Raw genomic sequence first — 14,211 nt, 5'->3', positions numbered from 1 at the left:
ATAAATTTTATAATTTACAACAACAACAAAAATGATAGAACGTCAGAACAAAAAGTTTGCTTAAAAGGATGTCTAAAAATGTCCGGTTTTGCTTTTATAAAAGAGATCTTTAAGTCTACAGACCTCAGACTCAGAAGGGTGAGATCCAGATTCTTGGGGGCACTTTGGCAAAATCTCTGTGCAAAAGATCCACGACAGATCTTTACACATTTTAATACTTTTCAGCATACACTTTTATTTACAGCTGCTGTTTCACACAGACAACTGCAGCTTTTCTGCTCACAGGAAAGCACACACCACCAACAACAGTGACAAGACCTAGTTCAGTCTATCTATGCCAGTAATGTGTGATTGTGGATGCCGCTCTGGTGCATCTGCCGTCCCCACAGTCGCACCGAAGACCACGCTCCACCACGCTCCACCACGCTCCACCACACTTTGTCTCCTTGAGTTCTTAGCCTTGTATGATGCACTTCCAAGTGAACTCCAAGCGAAACAAAATGTGTCACAAACAGGTATGTGTATGTGAATTTCTGACCAAAACTCAGCATTTCAGATTTTTTAATTGTATTAACACTCAGTCAATTCCACCATCAGGCCGGGATCTTTCTGTGTGGAGTTTGCATGTTCTCCCCATGTTTGTGTTCTCTCTGGGTACTCCGGCTTCCTCCCTCCGTCCAAAGACATGCAGCTTGTGGGGATAGGTTAATCCAAATTGCCCATAGGTGTGAATACGCGAGTGAATGTGAGTGTGAATGGTTGTCTGTTCCTGTGTGTTATCCCTGCGACAGACTGGCGACCTGTCCAGGGTGTACCCCACCCCTTGCCCTATGACAGCTGGGATAGGCTCCAACGCTCCCTTGGAAAAGGATAAGTGCAAGCGAATGGATGGATGGATGGATGGAGAGCAGCTTTGGTTTCAATTGCTCAGACAATGAAAATCAAAACAACCAGAATCCTTTAATACCTGTTATAACCTCGGGCACTGATAGTGCATAAAATGTTGATACAAGCCTTTCTGAAGCAAGGTGAAGGAGTCTGGAGCAGCTCACAGACTGAGGAAACAGAAAGCGTAAAGCACCAGTTTAACATGTGAACACATCAACTCTCATTTTATCCTTATTTATAAATGTCTTATTTCTTATTAACAAATCTGAGAAATAAGATGTCAGGAAAGCAAAAAATGGTTGTGAATGCTGGATTTTTTTATATAAAGAAAAGAAAAGAAGATATTAGCTATATTTAATTTTTTTGTTATCAAAAATAATTACGGCTAAAAAGTGACGTAGTCATCCAAACATGTGTAAATATTAAAACTGAATTTTAGACAAACTAAAACTCACGTTTCACACATTTAATAATAATAATAATAATAATAATAATAATGGTTTGCATTTATATAGCGCTTTTTGAGGCACTCAAAGCACTTTACAATTCCACTATTTATTCACTCTCACATTCACACACTCGTGGAGGCAAGCTACAGTTGCAGCCACAGCTAATAAAGTGCATTGTTTTCCTCACAGCTCACAAATTTGACCTGTTGCTTGGTTGTTTGTTGGATGTTGGTTGTCCTGGACGCCATTCTCACTTGAGCCCGAAAGAGTCTTACTGAGGAAAAAGTAAACAAGAGGGTCCAGGCAGACATTGAAAACTGACACCATGGTGGCAGCCTCCTTCAGGTAGAACAACACTGGACCCACAGAGCAGCTGTTCAAAAGAAAAGTGGCGGGAAGACGAACCAGGTGATAGGGCACAAAACACACACAGAAGATGCTGACCAGCACCAACATGTTCCTGCGAGACTTCACCAGCTTCTCAGAGGAGGCCAGCTGCCTCTGCTGTGCCTTCAACACCCTGCGGGAGGTGCTGTAGTAGAAGAAGACCAAAGATATGAAGACCACAAGAAAGATGATAGTGCAACTGATGTGAATTATTTTGAAGACCAGGCTGACTGATGCACTAAAGAAGGAACCACAGCGGCTCAGTGTAGAACTCCGAGGTTCTTGGGTGATGAAAAACAGGATGGTGTAGGTGATGGCAGGAACCAGGAGAAAAATCCAGGTGACCATGGAGATGATGTTTGCTGCTTGTACTGTCTGAAGCATGTGCATTTGTGAAGTATGAACAATTTTCAGATACCTAGCGAGAAGAGACAGGAGGCAGTATACAACTTAATTAAGCTGTTACAAAGGTGCCAGCATAGCTGGACTGGTCATTTCGTTTTTATGAGCCGATCTTTTTTTGTTGTTGTTGTTGTTGGTGTTGTTGTCGTTTTTGTAACGGTATGAACAATGAGAAGTGGTGGATTGGCCAGATGCTGGTCGATGTGTAAAAATAACTCTGATGTTTGGTGGTGGCTATGGCGGAGCTCCCACAGAGGCCAGCAGGTGGTGAGCGAAAGGGAAGGCAGGAGGAGGAGAGATCCGTCGCGGGCGGGTTTGGTATTGAGCTGAAAAGCAACACAGTTTGTCCCTAACTTCAGCTAGAAGGATGAAAGACACAAAGCTGGAGTTATTTTGTGTCTTTACGCTGCACGACTGCTTTTCTACTCTCATTCTCTCCCCCTCCCTCTCTCACTTTAATCATGAAACTGATTAATGATGAGCTGATTGGCTTTTCTGTCACAAGTTCTGTCTCTATTTTTTTGTTTTGCGAACGGGGAAACAGGTCGATGTCGCGTTAAACAATAGCAGCATGTTTAAGCTTGATCAGCTGTTGTTAGAATTTATTTAATATTAATTTCTAGTATCAGCTGATGTTTGCTGGAGCCACAGCTGTAAAGCTGCTGGTCATGATATCGGATTGGTTATCTGTTGAGAGGGAAACATGAAGATGAAACCAGGAGATGTCCTTACTGAATCATCAGAGCTGAACAGGTGATGGAGAAACAGGTTTACCTTTTAGGTGACATGAATGAGTTGAAGGGAAGTTATGAACTGTTTCTGAGAGACAAATAACACCAGGATCCTTTTCTATGTAGCTAACAGCTGGTAACTGTGCAGGGGCGGGTCCAGCAAAGTGTTGCCAGGGGCCAGGTAGGGCATTAACAGGGAAAGGGGGGCACAAAGAAATACCTTTCTTTCTTATTCTCATTTAAAATGTCTCGCTTTTAATAAATGATTATCTCAATGTTACAATGTTTATATGTGATGTAAAATGTACAGAAATCATACATATACCAACAAGCCAGTGTACATCACTGTCAAAACTATTTGTTTTCATTCAAAGGCTTTATGATTTTAATACCTGGTGGGCCGGTCAATTAATTATTAAGTCCAAAGGAGATTTCTACACTTTGATCTGGAGCACAGGGTTCATAACTAACACATTATTCTGGTTTTACTAGGTTCCTTACCTGTCTGCAGCAATGGACCCCATAAATAGGATGCTGGCGTACATGTTGAGGAAGAAAGCAGAAGCTCCAAAGCTGCAGTAGAGCTGCTGAATGATGAGAGAGCTGCTAGCATAGTAGGTGATGCGGAGTGGCAGAGAGAGGCAAAGCAGGAAGTCAGCAGCTGTCAGGTTCTTCAGGTACACCATCAAGCTGCTTGATGCCTGCTGTCGAGCTCCACAAAAGTAAAACTTCATGATGAAGCCATTGAGGGGTAAACCCACCTGAAGCGACACAGAGAGGATGAGGATGACAGGATTTTGGTAGATGCACAGAGAACCTCATTTCTAACAGAGCACAATCTGAAGATTTAAAACTCACCAGAAACACCAGACTGTAGATCAGTATAAAGAAAGAGTTGACTGATGTGTTGACATAATCACAGGTCAGGCCATCTGTCACATTTATTGGTTCATTCATGTTTCTGGAGCTGAAAAATAAATCCCCTTCATTAAGCTTTCTCTTTGATAGGATACACCTTCATATTATTTTAGGTAAATCAAAAGTCAGACTAATTTTAAATATAATGTTGAGATCCCATGCCGACCTATTGCACGCAATGGTGGCACCATTTTACCCTCCGACCATACATACATTACACAAACATCACATGGGGAAGACAGGTCAGAGAGGTATAACAATGGAAAATGCACCACATGAGGAAAGATAAGGAGAAAAAATAACTCCCCCCCAGACTGAGCTCCAACAGGGAGATCAGTTTGAGAACAGAAAAAAACACCTCTGCACATAGCACATGAAAAAACTCTTAATACACCAAAGAAACACATGACAAGCAACAGGGTTGGGTAAAGGGTGAGAGACAGCTGATGTAGACAGTACATCCGGGCCTGCAGCCAATGCGCTGGTCTCCTTGATCCACCGTCAGCATCGGAAGGGAATAAGCATCGAAGGCGTTTGGAGGGGGGATGAGTGTATATCTGCATGTGTATATATGTCTGTGTGCATGTGTGTATATCCAGAGTTCAGCTGAGACTGTGTCCTTCGCCCTGCCAGGCTAAGTAAACAGTCTTCCAGTCAACCCAGGTGGCCTTGCATAGGATAGGAAGAACAGTCTCAACACAGTCGTTATCAGGGTGTTTTGTTCAGCTCCAGCCTTGAGACCGCAGCTGGCGCCGAAGGGATAGCCACATCAAGATGGTGGTTTTAACTTTAATGCGAACAACTCATATGAATTTCAAAGCTGTTCTAACAGTCCGGCACTGGTCTCTCAATCTCCCGTTGGAGAGCCGTGAGCTTCCTATGATGTGATCAAACTTACACTCCGTGATGTTGTCATTCTTGTGTTCAAAGAGACGATTCGGAGAACTCACGACCGCAGTGAGCTGCTCCAAGATGTGATCCAATTTGCGCTCAGAGGTGTTATTCCGAGCGAGCCCCTCCAAGAGACAGTGCTTAATATTTGGAGGAACTGAAAATCGAGATCTTGAAAGCAAAACAGAGCTACAAAAACCGTCTTGAAAGCAAATTTGCTGCAAAACATTTTGGGTCTGCCTGGACTTGTATGAAAACCATAGCAGGGTTTCAAAATCCCCAGAGCAGCAGTCAGGTCATTTTAGATGGTTTTAATTCAGACAGAGATTTTGCAAATGCTTTAAATATGTTTAATGCACGTTTTAGTTCTTCTGATTTTAGCAAGGATATTTTTGAACTGAAACAGAAACTGAGAGATACTCAGCACTTTATCATTGAACTCAGCGATGTCAAAAAGGCCTTTCATACAGTCAATGTGAACAAGAGCCAGGGTCCTGATAATATTAGTGGCCGCCTAATTAAATCTTGTGCTGACGAACTCAGTCCTATATTTCAGGTTATTTTTAATAAATCCTTGCAAACACAACCTGCGCCCTCTCTTTGGAAAGAAGCAGTCGTGGTTCCTGTCCCTAAATCTAGTCGTCCAAAAATTCTACACGACTTCAGGCCTGTTGCCCTCACTTCAGTTGTAATGATAGTCTTTGAAAAAATCATCAGAAATATGATTATGAAAGAGACTGAACATCAGCTGGATCCAATGCAGTTTGCATACAGGCCCAACAGAGGAGTGGAGGACGCACTTTTGACTTTACTAAATCTGATTCTTAAACATGTAGAGAGTAAAGGGACTTTTGCAAGACTTCTTTTCATTGATTTTTCTTCTGCCATATTTTAATTAAAAGACTTTTATAACAGTTTGAAATCAGGAAAAACCTGGTGGGCTGGATTTTAGATTTTTTAACTGACAGGTCACAAAGAGTGAGAATAAATGGGGTTCTGTCTGACCCAGTGTTCTCCTCCACAGGTTTTCCTCAAGGGTGCGTCTTATCGCCCTTATTATTCATTCTCTATACAAACATGTGTCAGAGCAGACATGAAAACGAGGGCATTATTAAATATGCAGATGACTCTGTTATTGTCAGCTTACTGAAAGAGGGTGAAACTAACCACGGTCCAGTCATTGATGACTTTGTTCAGTGATGTGAGGAGTCTTATCTCCAGCTGAACTTATCCAAAACAAAAGATATGGTTGTTGACTTTAGGAAACAACAAAATGGACACAGAGTCATTTTAATTAAAGGTCAGAAAATAGAGCAAGTGCAATCATATAAATATCTTGGGACCATAATCAATGAAAAACTGACTTTGATCAGAATTGCAAATCAGTTTGTAAAAAGGGTCACCAGCACCTTTACTGCCTTAGGAAACTTGCTCATTTCCACATTGACCAAAAAATGTTAACTTTTTTTTATCGTTCTTTTATTGAGTCTGTTTTATCCTTTTGTTTGGTGGCATGGTTTGGTCAGAACTCTGTCACAGAGAAAAACTCTCTAAAACAGATAGTAAGATGGTCATTTCACTATCATTTTTCTGTAAAGCAAATTTACCTTGTCTATGGGTATAAATAAAGTTACCTTAACCTTGACCTTGATATCTTGCTGTTTTCTCAGATCCTGCACGTAGCATTAGACAGCATGCCATGAGGATTAAATTTGTTGATATGAATCTCATCAGGAGCTCCTTCTTAGTTTTCAGAACCCAGTTTTATATTCGACTGGTTGTTCTGTCACTCTCTTGTCTTCCAGGTGTAGAGCCTCGAGCCTCCACCTGCTAGACCTTTCAAAATTGACTGGTACATGCGTATTGGCTGATCTGGACACAGGTGGCCAATCACTCACCAGGGATCATTACAAAGGGGGCAGCTCCTGTCTTTCTCTCTCTCTCTCTCTCTGAGCCTGTGTTTCATGTTTTCTATGTATGAGTAGCGTCTTTATTGTGGGCAGCCGTGTAGGTTAATTCTGGGGTACTCTATACATATAAAGCACATAGACAGACACATATTAGAAACACTACCCTATGCGGTTGATGCCACATCTGTATGGTTTTGACTGAACTTGTTGTAGATAGACATGACCTTTCGAGAAGCTGTAGACCAGGTTTCTTTTATTATTGAGTTTTCTAATTTGGCTCAGCCGCCTGGTCCTCCTCCCCCATCTCTGTTTTTCTTGAACATTGTTGAAACATGTGATAAATAAACACTGCATGCCTTTTACACCTGCCCCCCACCCTCCCACAGCTCATTTTGCAGTGTGGCTGTAACAACAGCATTAAAGTGGTTCAACTGTTAAACCGTTTTATTTCCCAGTTTAGGTTATTTGTTACTTTTTGGTGTTCTTTTATCTTTTATCTTTCTTTTAGCCTTAATAAATGTCTCCCTTTATGTCAACTCGTTGGTCCAGCAATTGTCATCTGCGTTTGGTTCCGCATTCAACTCCACATGATCTGCAGCCTGTAGATCTGGACAGCAGACTCCGAACAGAGTGGACCCAGCAGATTTCGTTTTGTAAATTTTGAGGAGTTTCAGAATCAGCTGTGTGGGTGGTGGATGTTTCCTTTTTCTGAGGGGTAGAAGGAATTCAGGCAAAGGATCTGCAGTTTGCTCCAGTATGCTGACTGGACCTGACTAAAGGACTTCACTCAACAATCCCCATATTCACTACTGAGCCACCCCACCCAAGCTTTATCATGGATCATGGTCATATCATACAGTTAGTTTTCTGATGTAGCTCCACAGTATCCTTTCAGAGATGGACAGCCTGAGCAGTGACAGGAAGCAGACAGCAGGTGGCAGCAAATCACCACAGTGGTTTTGATGTCACTGTCAGATTTTGATATCAAAAAGAAGGCCTACAAATAAAAGCCTATCCTGACATTTGCTGGTTCATCTGGAATGAAATACAGCACCTTATCAGGTCAGAACTATCAGGTTAGGAAAAAATGACTTGGCAACTTTTAAAATGTATTGATAAAAGTCCTGAAATAAACATGCAAACAAGAAGAAAAGCAAAGCACTCAACCAAAACTAGGACTTCTATTTTGAAAAGAGCGAACAGATCTGGAAACAGTTTACATTAGTGGGTGGAGGCATCATCCTGTAGACATGTAACTCCCTTCCTACTTGGTGTACAGTAAATAATAAATGTATGAAACAAAATGTGAATATAAAGAAGTTTCAGTGATTTGTAAAACATTTAAAACAACATACAACTGAACACGGCACAAAGAGAACAAATTCATTATTTTATTTTTTTATTTGAAGAGTACATTTCTAAACGGTAACACGATGATACTGTTTCATATATGCACTAATATTTTTTACTCATTTAAAATAATATTTTACTAATTTATTACTGGAAAAAACACATCCGCTCTTGCACGATGTGTGCAAAGAATAAAACGCAGCACTTCCTTTCTTAATTTCACAATAAAAGTAATGCAGGCACCTCATTTCAAATAACCTTTTAATTTGAAAGAGATCCAGCAGGAAGTGTTTAGTGTGGTAACTGATATCAAAGAAGAGAGTCTCAGCAAAGTCTGTGGCTGTCACTAATAACACGTCACTGAGCTGCACTTGTGACTGCTTAGCTCACGACACCCAGGTCTTTTCTTTGTTTTACTGAAGCACAGTTCATGCAGTCCAATCCAGTCATGCTAGAGGTCTGTGTTGGGTTTTCTCTGTGCTCCCATAGCTGGCGCTGCTCTGCAAACCCGGAAAGATGAGCAGACGTTTCAGAATTTTTCAGGAAGTAAACCCGAGGGACAGGTGGGTGTTTGAGTGTCGGGCAATCCGGCTGACCCACAGTCACAGACTATTATTTTCAAAAGTAACATATGTACGTCTCTTGTTTTGTTTTGTGATAATTTCATATGTCAGTCATTAATTAGGTATGTAGGAGCTGAATCTCCAGCCCTGCTGAGAATCTATGCAGGCAGGAGTGGGGCTTTATGTTGATGGGCGCACCATGTAGCCAATCACATGCAAGGACAGAGTGGGACTTTGGAAAAAAGTGAAGAAACGAGTGAAAACATAAAATGAGCATCTGGCTGCATTTGAGTGATACTGGAGACAAAGCTGAGACCATAATTTATAAAGTTAGGAATTGGTTTTATTTTCAGCCAGTTTCCATTGTTGAGGACAAAATGGAAACTGGCTGTCCTTAACCCTAGAGAACCCATAGGGTCAGATTTGACCCCATGGGTTCTCTAGGGTTAAACCTCATGTGTTCACCTGAGTAGTAGTAATAATATAAAATAAGGCTTTTATGAAAACACTCAATAAAAATTTCTTCCTTGAAAACCACTGAAATTACATTTCAGTATTGAGTATTACATAAAATGAACTGTATACAAAGTGCCTCTCAGCTCTGACAGACATGCAGAAATGTGTGCATGTAGTGCAGAGCCAGGGCTCCAAGTGCACATGAGTCTCACAGGCCCGAATGTGCAACTGGAGCCGATTGTAATTATTTTGATAATTTATAATTCTGAACTTGTTTGATTTGCTGCTTAACACAAACAACACAAACAAGCTTGAGCTTGTTGGTTTCATTAGTTTTCCCATTTTTCCTACTGATAAAAAACATTCTTATTATTATTGTTATTGCCATTCCTATTAGTACAGTCATAAAGACCTAACCTGTTGAACCTTTTGGGGGTGAGAGGGAGAACATCTAGTTTAACAGGATGTATCACTGATATGTTATTTAAATATAGACACGTGGTATCCACAGAAACATCGGAATCAACAACCACCAAAAAACCAAAACAGCAAACAATTAAAGAGTAGGTACACAGACTCTGAAAAAAGATGGACATGATAGACAAACATGGACATGCTGTCAAACTACCCAAACTGCAGTTTTTATCACTGACCAAAATTCCCTGAACTAACAGAAAAAAAGAAGACCAAAATTGGGCTCCACTTTTGAAAAACATCATGAATTTTACTTTCACCAAGATATAATCTCACGTCCTGCACAGCTCTGTCTCTCAGTATGCTTTGAGACCAATTTCAAATCAAAAATCTCTATTTTGTCCATTATTTGTTGCTTACTATGCACCAGTCTACAGTTGTGTTTGGTGTTGAAAAAATTTCACAAGAAATTCTGTTTTTAGATATTTCAGTTAAAATAAACCCCAAAACAAACAAACAAACAATTAAAAAAAGACAACTGGACAGTCTGGGCAATGAGCTAGGTGATCTTTTTCTGTAATTTTGCATATTTATCTCTTACAGTTTAAGTCCAGAGAGTCTCGCTGACAGATTTCTTTCTTTATTACAGCAGCTTTTTCTTCATCATGTACAAAAATAGTTAAGTATGTCACTTCTTTACACTGACAGAAAGCGGAGTTTCACTGGTCCAGCCTGCCTAAAATCAGCTTTGGCTATATGTGGCCCGCTATGTAAAATGAGCCTGACACCCCCGTCTCAGACTTTGAAACCACTTCCTGATTGTTAACGATTTATGAGTTGTTAACATGTATCGTAAATCTTAAAATATGAGCATAAACACCTGAACATTATTTCATTTCAGCTCACATGTTGCATGTAATACAGATAAATACATTTTGTCAAGTAGCATGATCATTTGGTGGAGCAATGCCACAAAGAGGCTTAAATATGATCCACAGTAACAGGTTTTATCATGTGATTCGCTCGGTGCAGGAAGCAGGAAGAAGTGCAACATACAAACACACAAAACATTAAATATCACACAAGTGTTCATGCTCATGTGTGGTGCATTCACGTTTGCTGTAAATCTGAACTTCATGCAAAGCTCCAATGTTGTCCTGTCTATTTAACTGATAAAGAGCAGGTAAAGTTTTCTAAATGACTCTTTAAATATATTGAACATCCAGTTATGATTACTGAATACCTTAATAAAGATTTTATCAGTTCATCTTTCACTTCAAACTATGAGTCTGGCTGAAAGGAAGCAGGCTAAGTTGACGGTTGAAATAAAACCATTAAAGAGGGAAGAGGCACTGGCACTGGTAACTGCTTCTGTTATAATAATGAGTCAGTGCAGCAGCCATATTGCCTTCCAGTGCATGTATATCTGTGGACCCTGCGGTCTATACAGAATTAAAGCTGACATGTGATTTTCATACATGTTGGTTTATTGCAATGTACCAACTGTATTTAAGTTATAGAATATATTTAGTTTACTTTAAAATGCCAAAATGTTTCAGCAGCTGGATAAAAATAGTTTATGTATGTAGGTGTGTGTGGGGAGTGGGTGTAGGACATTCCGACACCCACACATTTTACCCTGCAGTAAAATGTGAGCAGCTAAGTTTTGATTCGAAACAGGAAACTGAACAACCACAGAGCTAGCGTTAGTATCTGTTACACAGACGAACTGCTGGCTGAAAAAACACACAGTCCACGTCAAAGAAAGAGACTCACTTTACTGATCTTAAAACACAGAACAACTGAAGGGTAACGACTTATTGATTTAAGAACTATAGCATCGAAACATTTAAAGAAGACAAATCAGAAGTAAATATAGTTTGAGCCACGTGTTAGCATGAGGTGGAAAGAAGAAAGGTTAAAAGCTAAGCCATGTGTGCAGTAGATCGGTTGGGTTACTTTTAAACTTTGTGGTTTGTAACTATAGAAAGAGCTCAGTGTTGGTCTCTGTTCTTCAACATGCTCACCCAGAATGCTTTGCAATCTGTTAAAGGTTTAGGTCAATAACATTAGATCATTTATTGGATCCTTCAACACTCCTTAGAAGTGAATTGATAAGTCATCTCATTTAGACAAGATTTCGCTAAAGCTTCAGTTGTTAACCAGAAACTGAGTGTCCCTCAGTATGAGGGCATTTTATACTCTTGCTATTTAAACATGACCTGCATAAATGTGTATTATAATGTGTTAAAGGCACAGGTGAAATCTTTTGCTTCCTGTATGGACCCCCTCTAGTGATGTAGAGCTATGACTCTTAGTTGCAGAGGAACACTTGGTTTGTCTTGATTTAAACTACTTTCTACCCGGCAGAACAAAATAAGATGTGAAAAATTAGTAAACAGGGTGGAAACCTTAGATTTTCGTCTGTTAAACAAACACAATTAAGGCATTACCTGTTTTGCTTCTTGTCATGAATCATAAAAAAACATAAAAATTGCTGCGACCTTCACTTTTTATATATACATGTTAAAATGTTTTTGTTCATAAACACTGAAATTCAGATTTCACACATTGGATATTGTTTGTAGAAATTTAACCACAGACTGGTTCAGTTTCTGTTTGCTAAAACTGACACTGACTAATAGCTGAAAGTTGGCAACATAAACTGATGCTCTCTGTGTGGGAGTGTGTTTGTGCTGATTTGTTCTGTACGGATCTCTGAGCACCGCAGAAACTTCTCTAGTATGTGAGGGCTTGGCATCCATGACACTGGTTTTACTGGTCTCATCTCACTCTCGAAAAAAAATGTTTTTATACGATGTTGAGCATTTCTTTGCAGCACACTGGTTTGCCTCTCTCTTCAGTGAATAATTCCCAGCTCCGTCTTGATGCTCTCACTCTCCTCATTTGCTTATTGAATGTTGACTCTTATGGAGGCCATACTGCGATTCACCTGGGCCTGAAAAGTCTTACAGAGAAAAAAGTAAACAACAGGGTCCAGGCAGACGTTTAAAACCGACACTATGGTGGCCGCCTCCTTCAGGTAGTACAACACCTTAACAGCAGAGCAATTTCCCGACAGAGAAATATAGGGGAGTCGAAACAGGTGATAGGGCACAAAACAAACACAGAAGATGCTGACAAGTAGCAACATGTTCCTGCGAGACTTCACCAGCTTCTCAGAGCCAGAGGAGGCCAGCTGTGTCTGCTGTGCCTGCAACACCCTGCGGGAGATGCCCTTATAGAAGAAGACCAGGGATATGAAGACTAAGAGGAAGATGATAACAGAGAAGATATGGATGATTTTTTGGACCAGCCTGACCAATGAACTAAATAGGGGACGACAGCGTCTCGGGGTGACGTTCAGGTGTTTCTGGGTGATGAAAAACAGGGTGTTGCTGGTGACTGCTGGAATAATGAGACAAACCCAAGTGACCACAGAGATGATGTGGGCAGTTCGTACTCTCTGCAGAATGTGAGTTTTTGAAGGATGGACTATCTTCAGATACCTGGAGAGAGAATAGAATGAAAGGTGTAGAAAAATTCAGAAATCAGTCACAGTGGTGCCAAATACTCAGAAGACATTATCGACTTCTAAAGAGATGTCTATGCTTTGAAATTAACAATGATGACAAGAACTACAGTCTGAAATTAGTAAAGGTTCCTTACCTGTTGGCAGCAACGTACCCCATGAATAGGATGCTGGCATACATGTTGAGGAACACGGCATAAGCTCCAACTGTGCAGTAGAGCTGCTGAATGATGAGAGAGCTGCTAGCATAGTGGGTGATGCGCAGTGGCAGAGAGAGGCAGAGCAGGAAGTCAGCAGCTGTCAGGTTCTTCATGTACACCATCAAGCTGCTGGATGACTGCCGCCGAACTCGACAACAGTAAAACTTCATGATGAAACCATTAAGGAGTAAACCCACCTGAAATGACACAGAGAGGATGGAAATGACAGGACTTTGGTAGATGCACAGAGAACCTTATACCAATTTCTAAAAAAATGGAAACTGAAAATTTACCACAAACACTAGACTGTAGACCAGCATAAAGAAAGGGTTAACTGATGGGACAACCGGATCACAGGTCTTGGTCAAATTGTTGGGGCCATCCATGTTTGTGGAGCTGAAAAATAAATAATAAATACATTGTGTATAAATGCAAGTTTCATCTTGAAAAAGATTCAGTTCAATCCAATGTATTTTTATAGCACCATATCACAACAACAGCTGCCTCAAGGGAGTTCATTAGTAAGGTAAATAATACAAAGAAAACAGAGAAAACTCCAACAACATGACTCCTGTTAGGAAGCACTTTGGAGACAGTGGCAGGAATAAACGTCTAATAGAACCAGGATCTCTGAGGGGCGACTTTCTGCTGTGACCGGTTGCAGGTGAGCAGATGAAGACAGGACAAAGAAATTAACTGAAAAAGATGACTAAAGAAGAAACACAAGGTGCACCAGGGGAATCCCCCAGCAGCCTACAGTTATTGTAGTGTAACTAAAAGAGGGGTCAGGTTTACCTGAGCCAATGCAAACTATACCACTTTATCAAAACTGTGTTTTTCAGACAACCTGATAATAACCAATTACAATAGTCCAGCCTAGAAGTAATGCATTTACTAGTTTTTCCGCATCACTCTGAGACAGGACATTTCTAATTTTGGACATACTGCAAAACTTGAAGAAACCAGTCATACATATTTCTGTAATATATGCATTGATATATCCTGGTCAAAAATGACTCCAAGGTTCCTCACAGCATTACTGGAGGCCAAGGTAATGCCATCCAGAGTAAGAATCTGGTTAGATACCATATTTCTAAGATTTTCAGGGCCGAGTACAATA

General features: G+C 40.4%; 2 protein-coding genes across 2 annotated transcripts in view; both read right to left on the bottom strand.

Moving 5' to 3' along the window:
- LOC134623951 (zinc finger protein 664-like) overlaps positions 1-14,211 on the bottom strand; it is a 507,757-nt gene that overhangs the window by 77,099 nt on the left and 416,447 nt on the right. The window lies entirely within an intron of this gene.
- LOC134623943 (P2Y purinoceptor 14-like) lies at positions 12,271-13,477 on the bottom strand. The gene is made up of 3 exons (XM_063468944.1): positions 13,385-13,477; positions 13,029-13,288; positions 12,271-12,868 (listed from the first exon to the last, which is right to left on the bottom strand). The coding sequence occupies exons 1-3, from the start codon at positions 13,475-13,477 to the stop codon at positions 12,271-12,273; spliced, it is 951 nt and encodes a 316-aa protein (XP_063325014.1).

The sequence above is a fragment of the Pelmatolapia mariae genome, linkage group LG3_W (genome assembly GCF_036321145.2).
Source record: "Pelmatolapia mariae isolate MD_Pm_ZW linkage group LG3_W, Pm_UMD_F_2, whole genome shotgun sequence".
In the NCBI taxonomy this organism is placed as follows: Eukaryota; Metazoa; Chordata; class Actinopteri; order Cichliformes; family Cichlidae; genus Pelmatolapia; species Pelmatolapia mariae.
Note: the sequence above shows the minus strand (reverse complement) of the source record. Positions and strands in the feature narration are given on the sequence as shown.

Excerpts from the sequence above, each read along its gene's own strand:
- LOC134623943 (XM_063468944.1), bottom strand. The coding sequence starts at position 13,477 with ATGGATGGCCCCAACAATTTGACCAAGACCTGTGATCCGGTTGTCCCA. Across the intron at positions 13,289-13,384 it reads TCTACAGTCTAGTGTTTGTG|GTGGGTTTACTCCTTAATGG; the intron begins GTAAATTTTCAG and ends GTGTCATTTCAG. Across the intron at positions 12,869-13,028 it reads GGGTACGTTGCTGCCAACAG|GTATCTGAAGATAGTCCATC; the intron begins GTAAGGAACCTT and ends TTCTCTCTCCAG.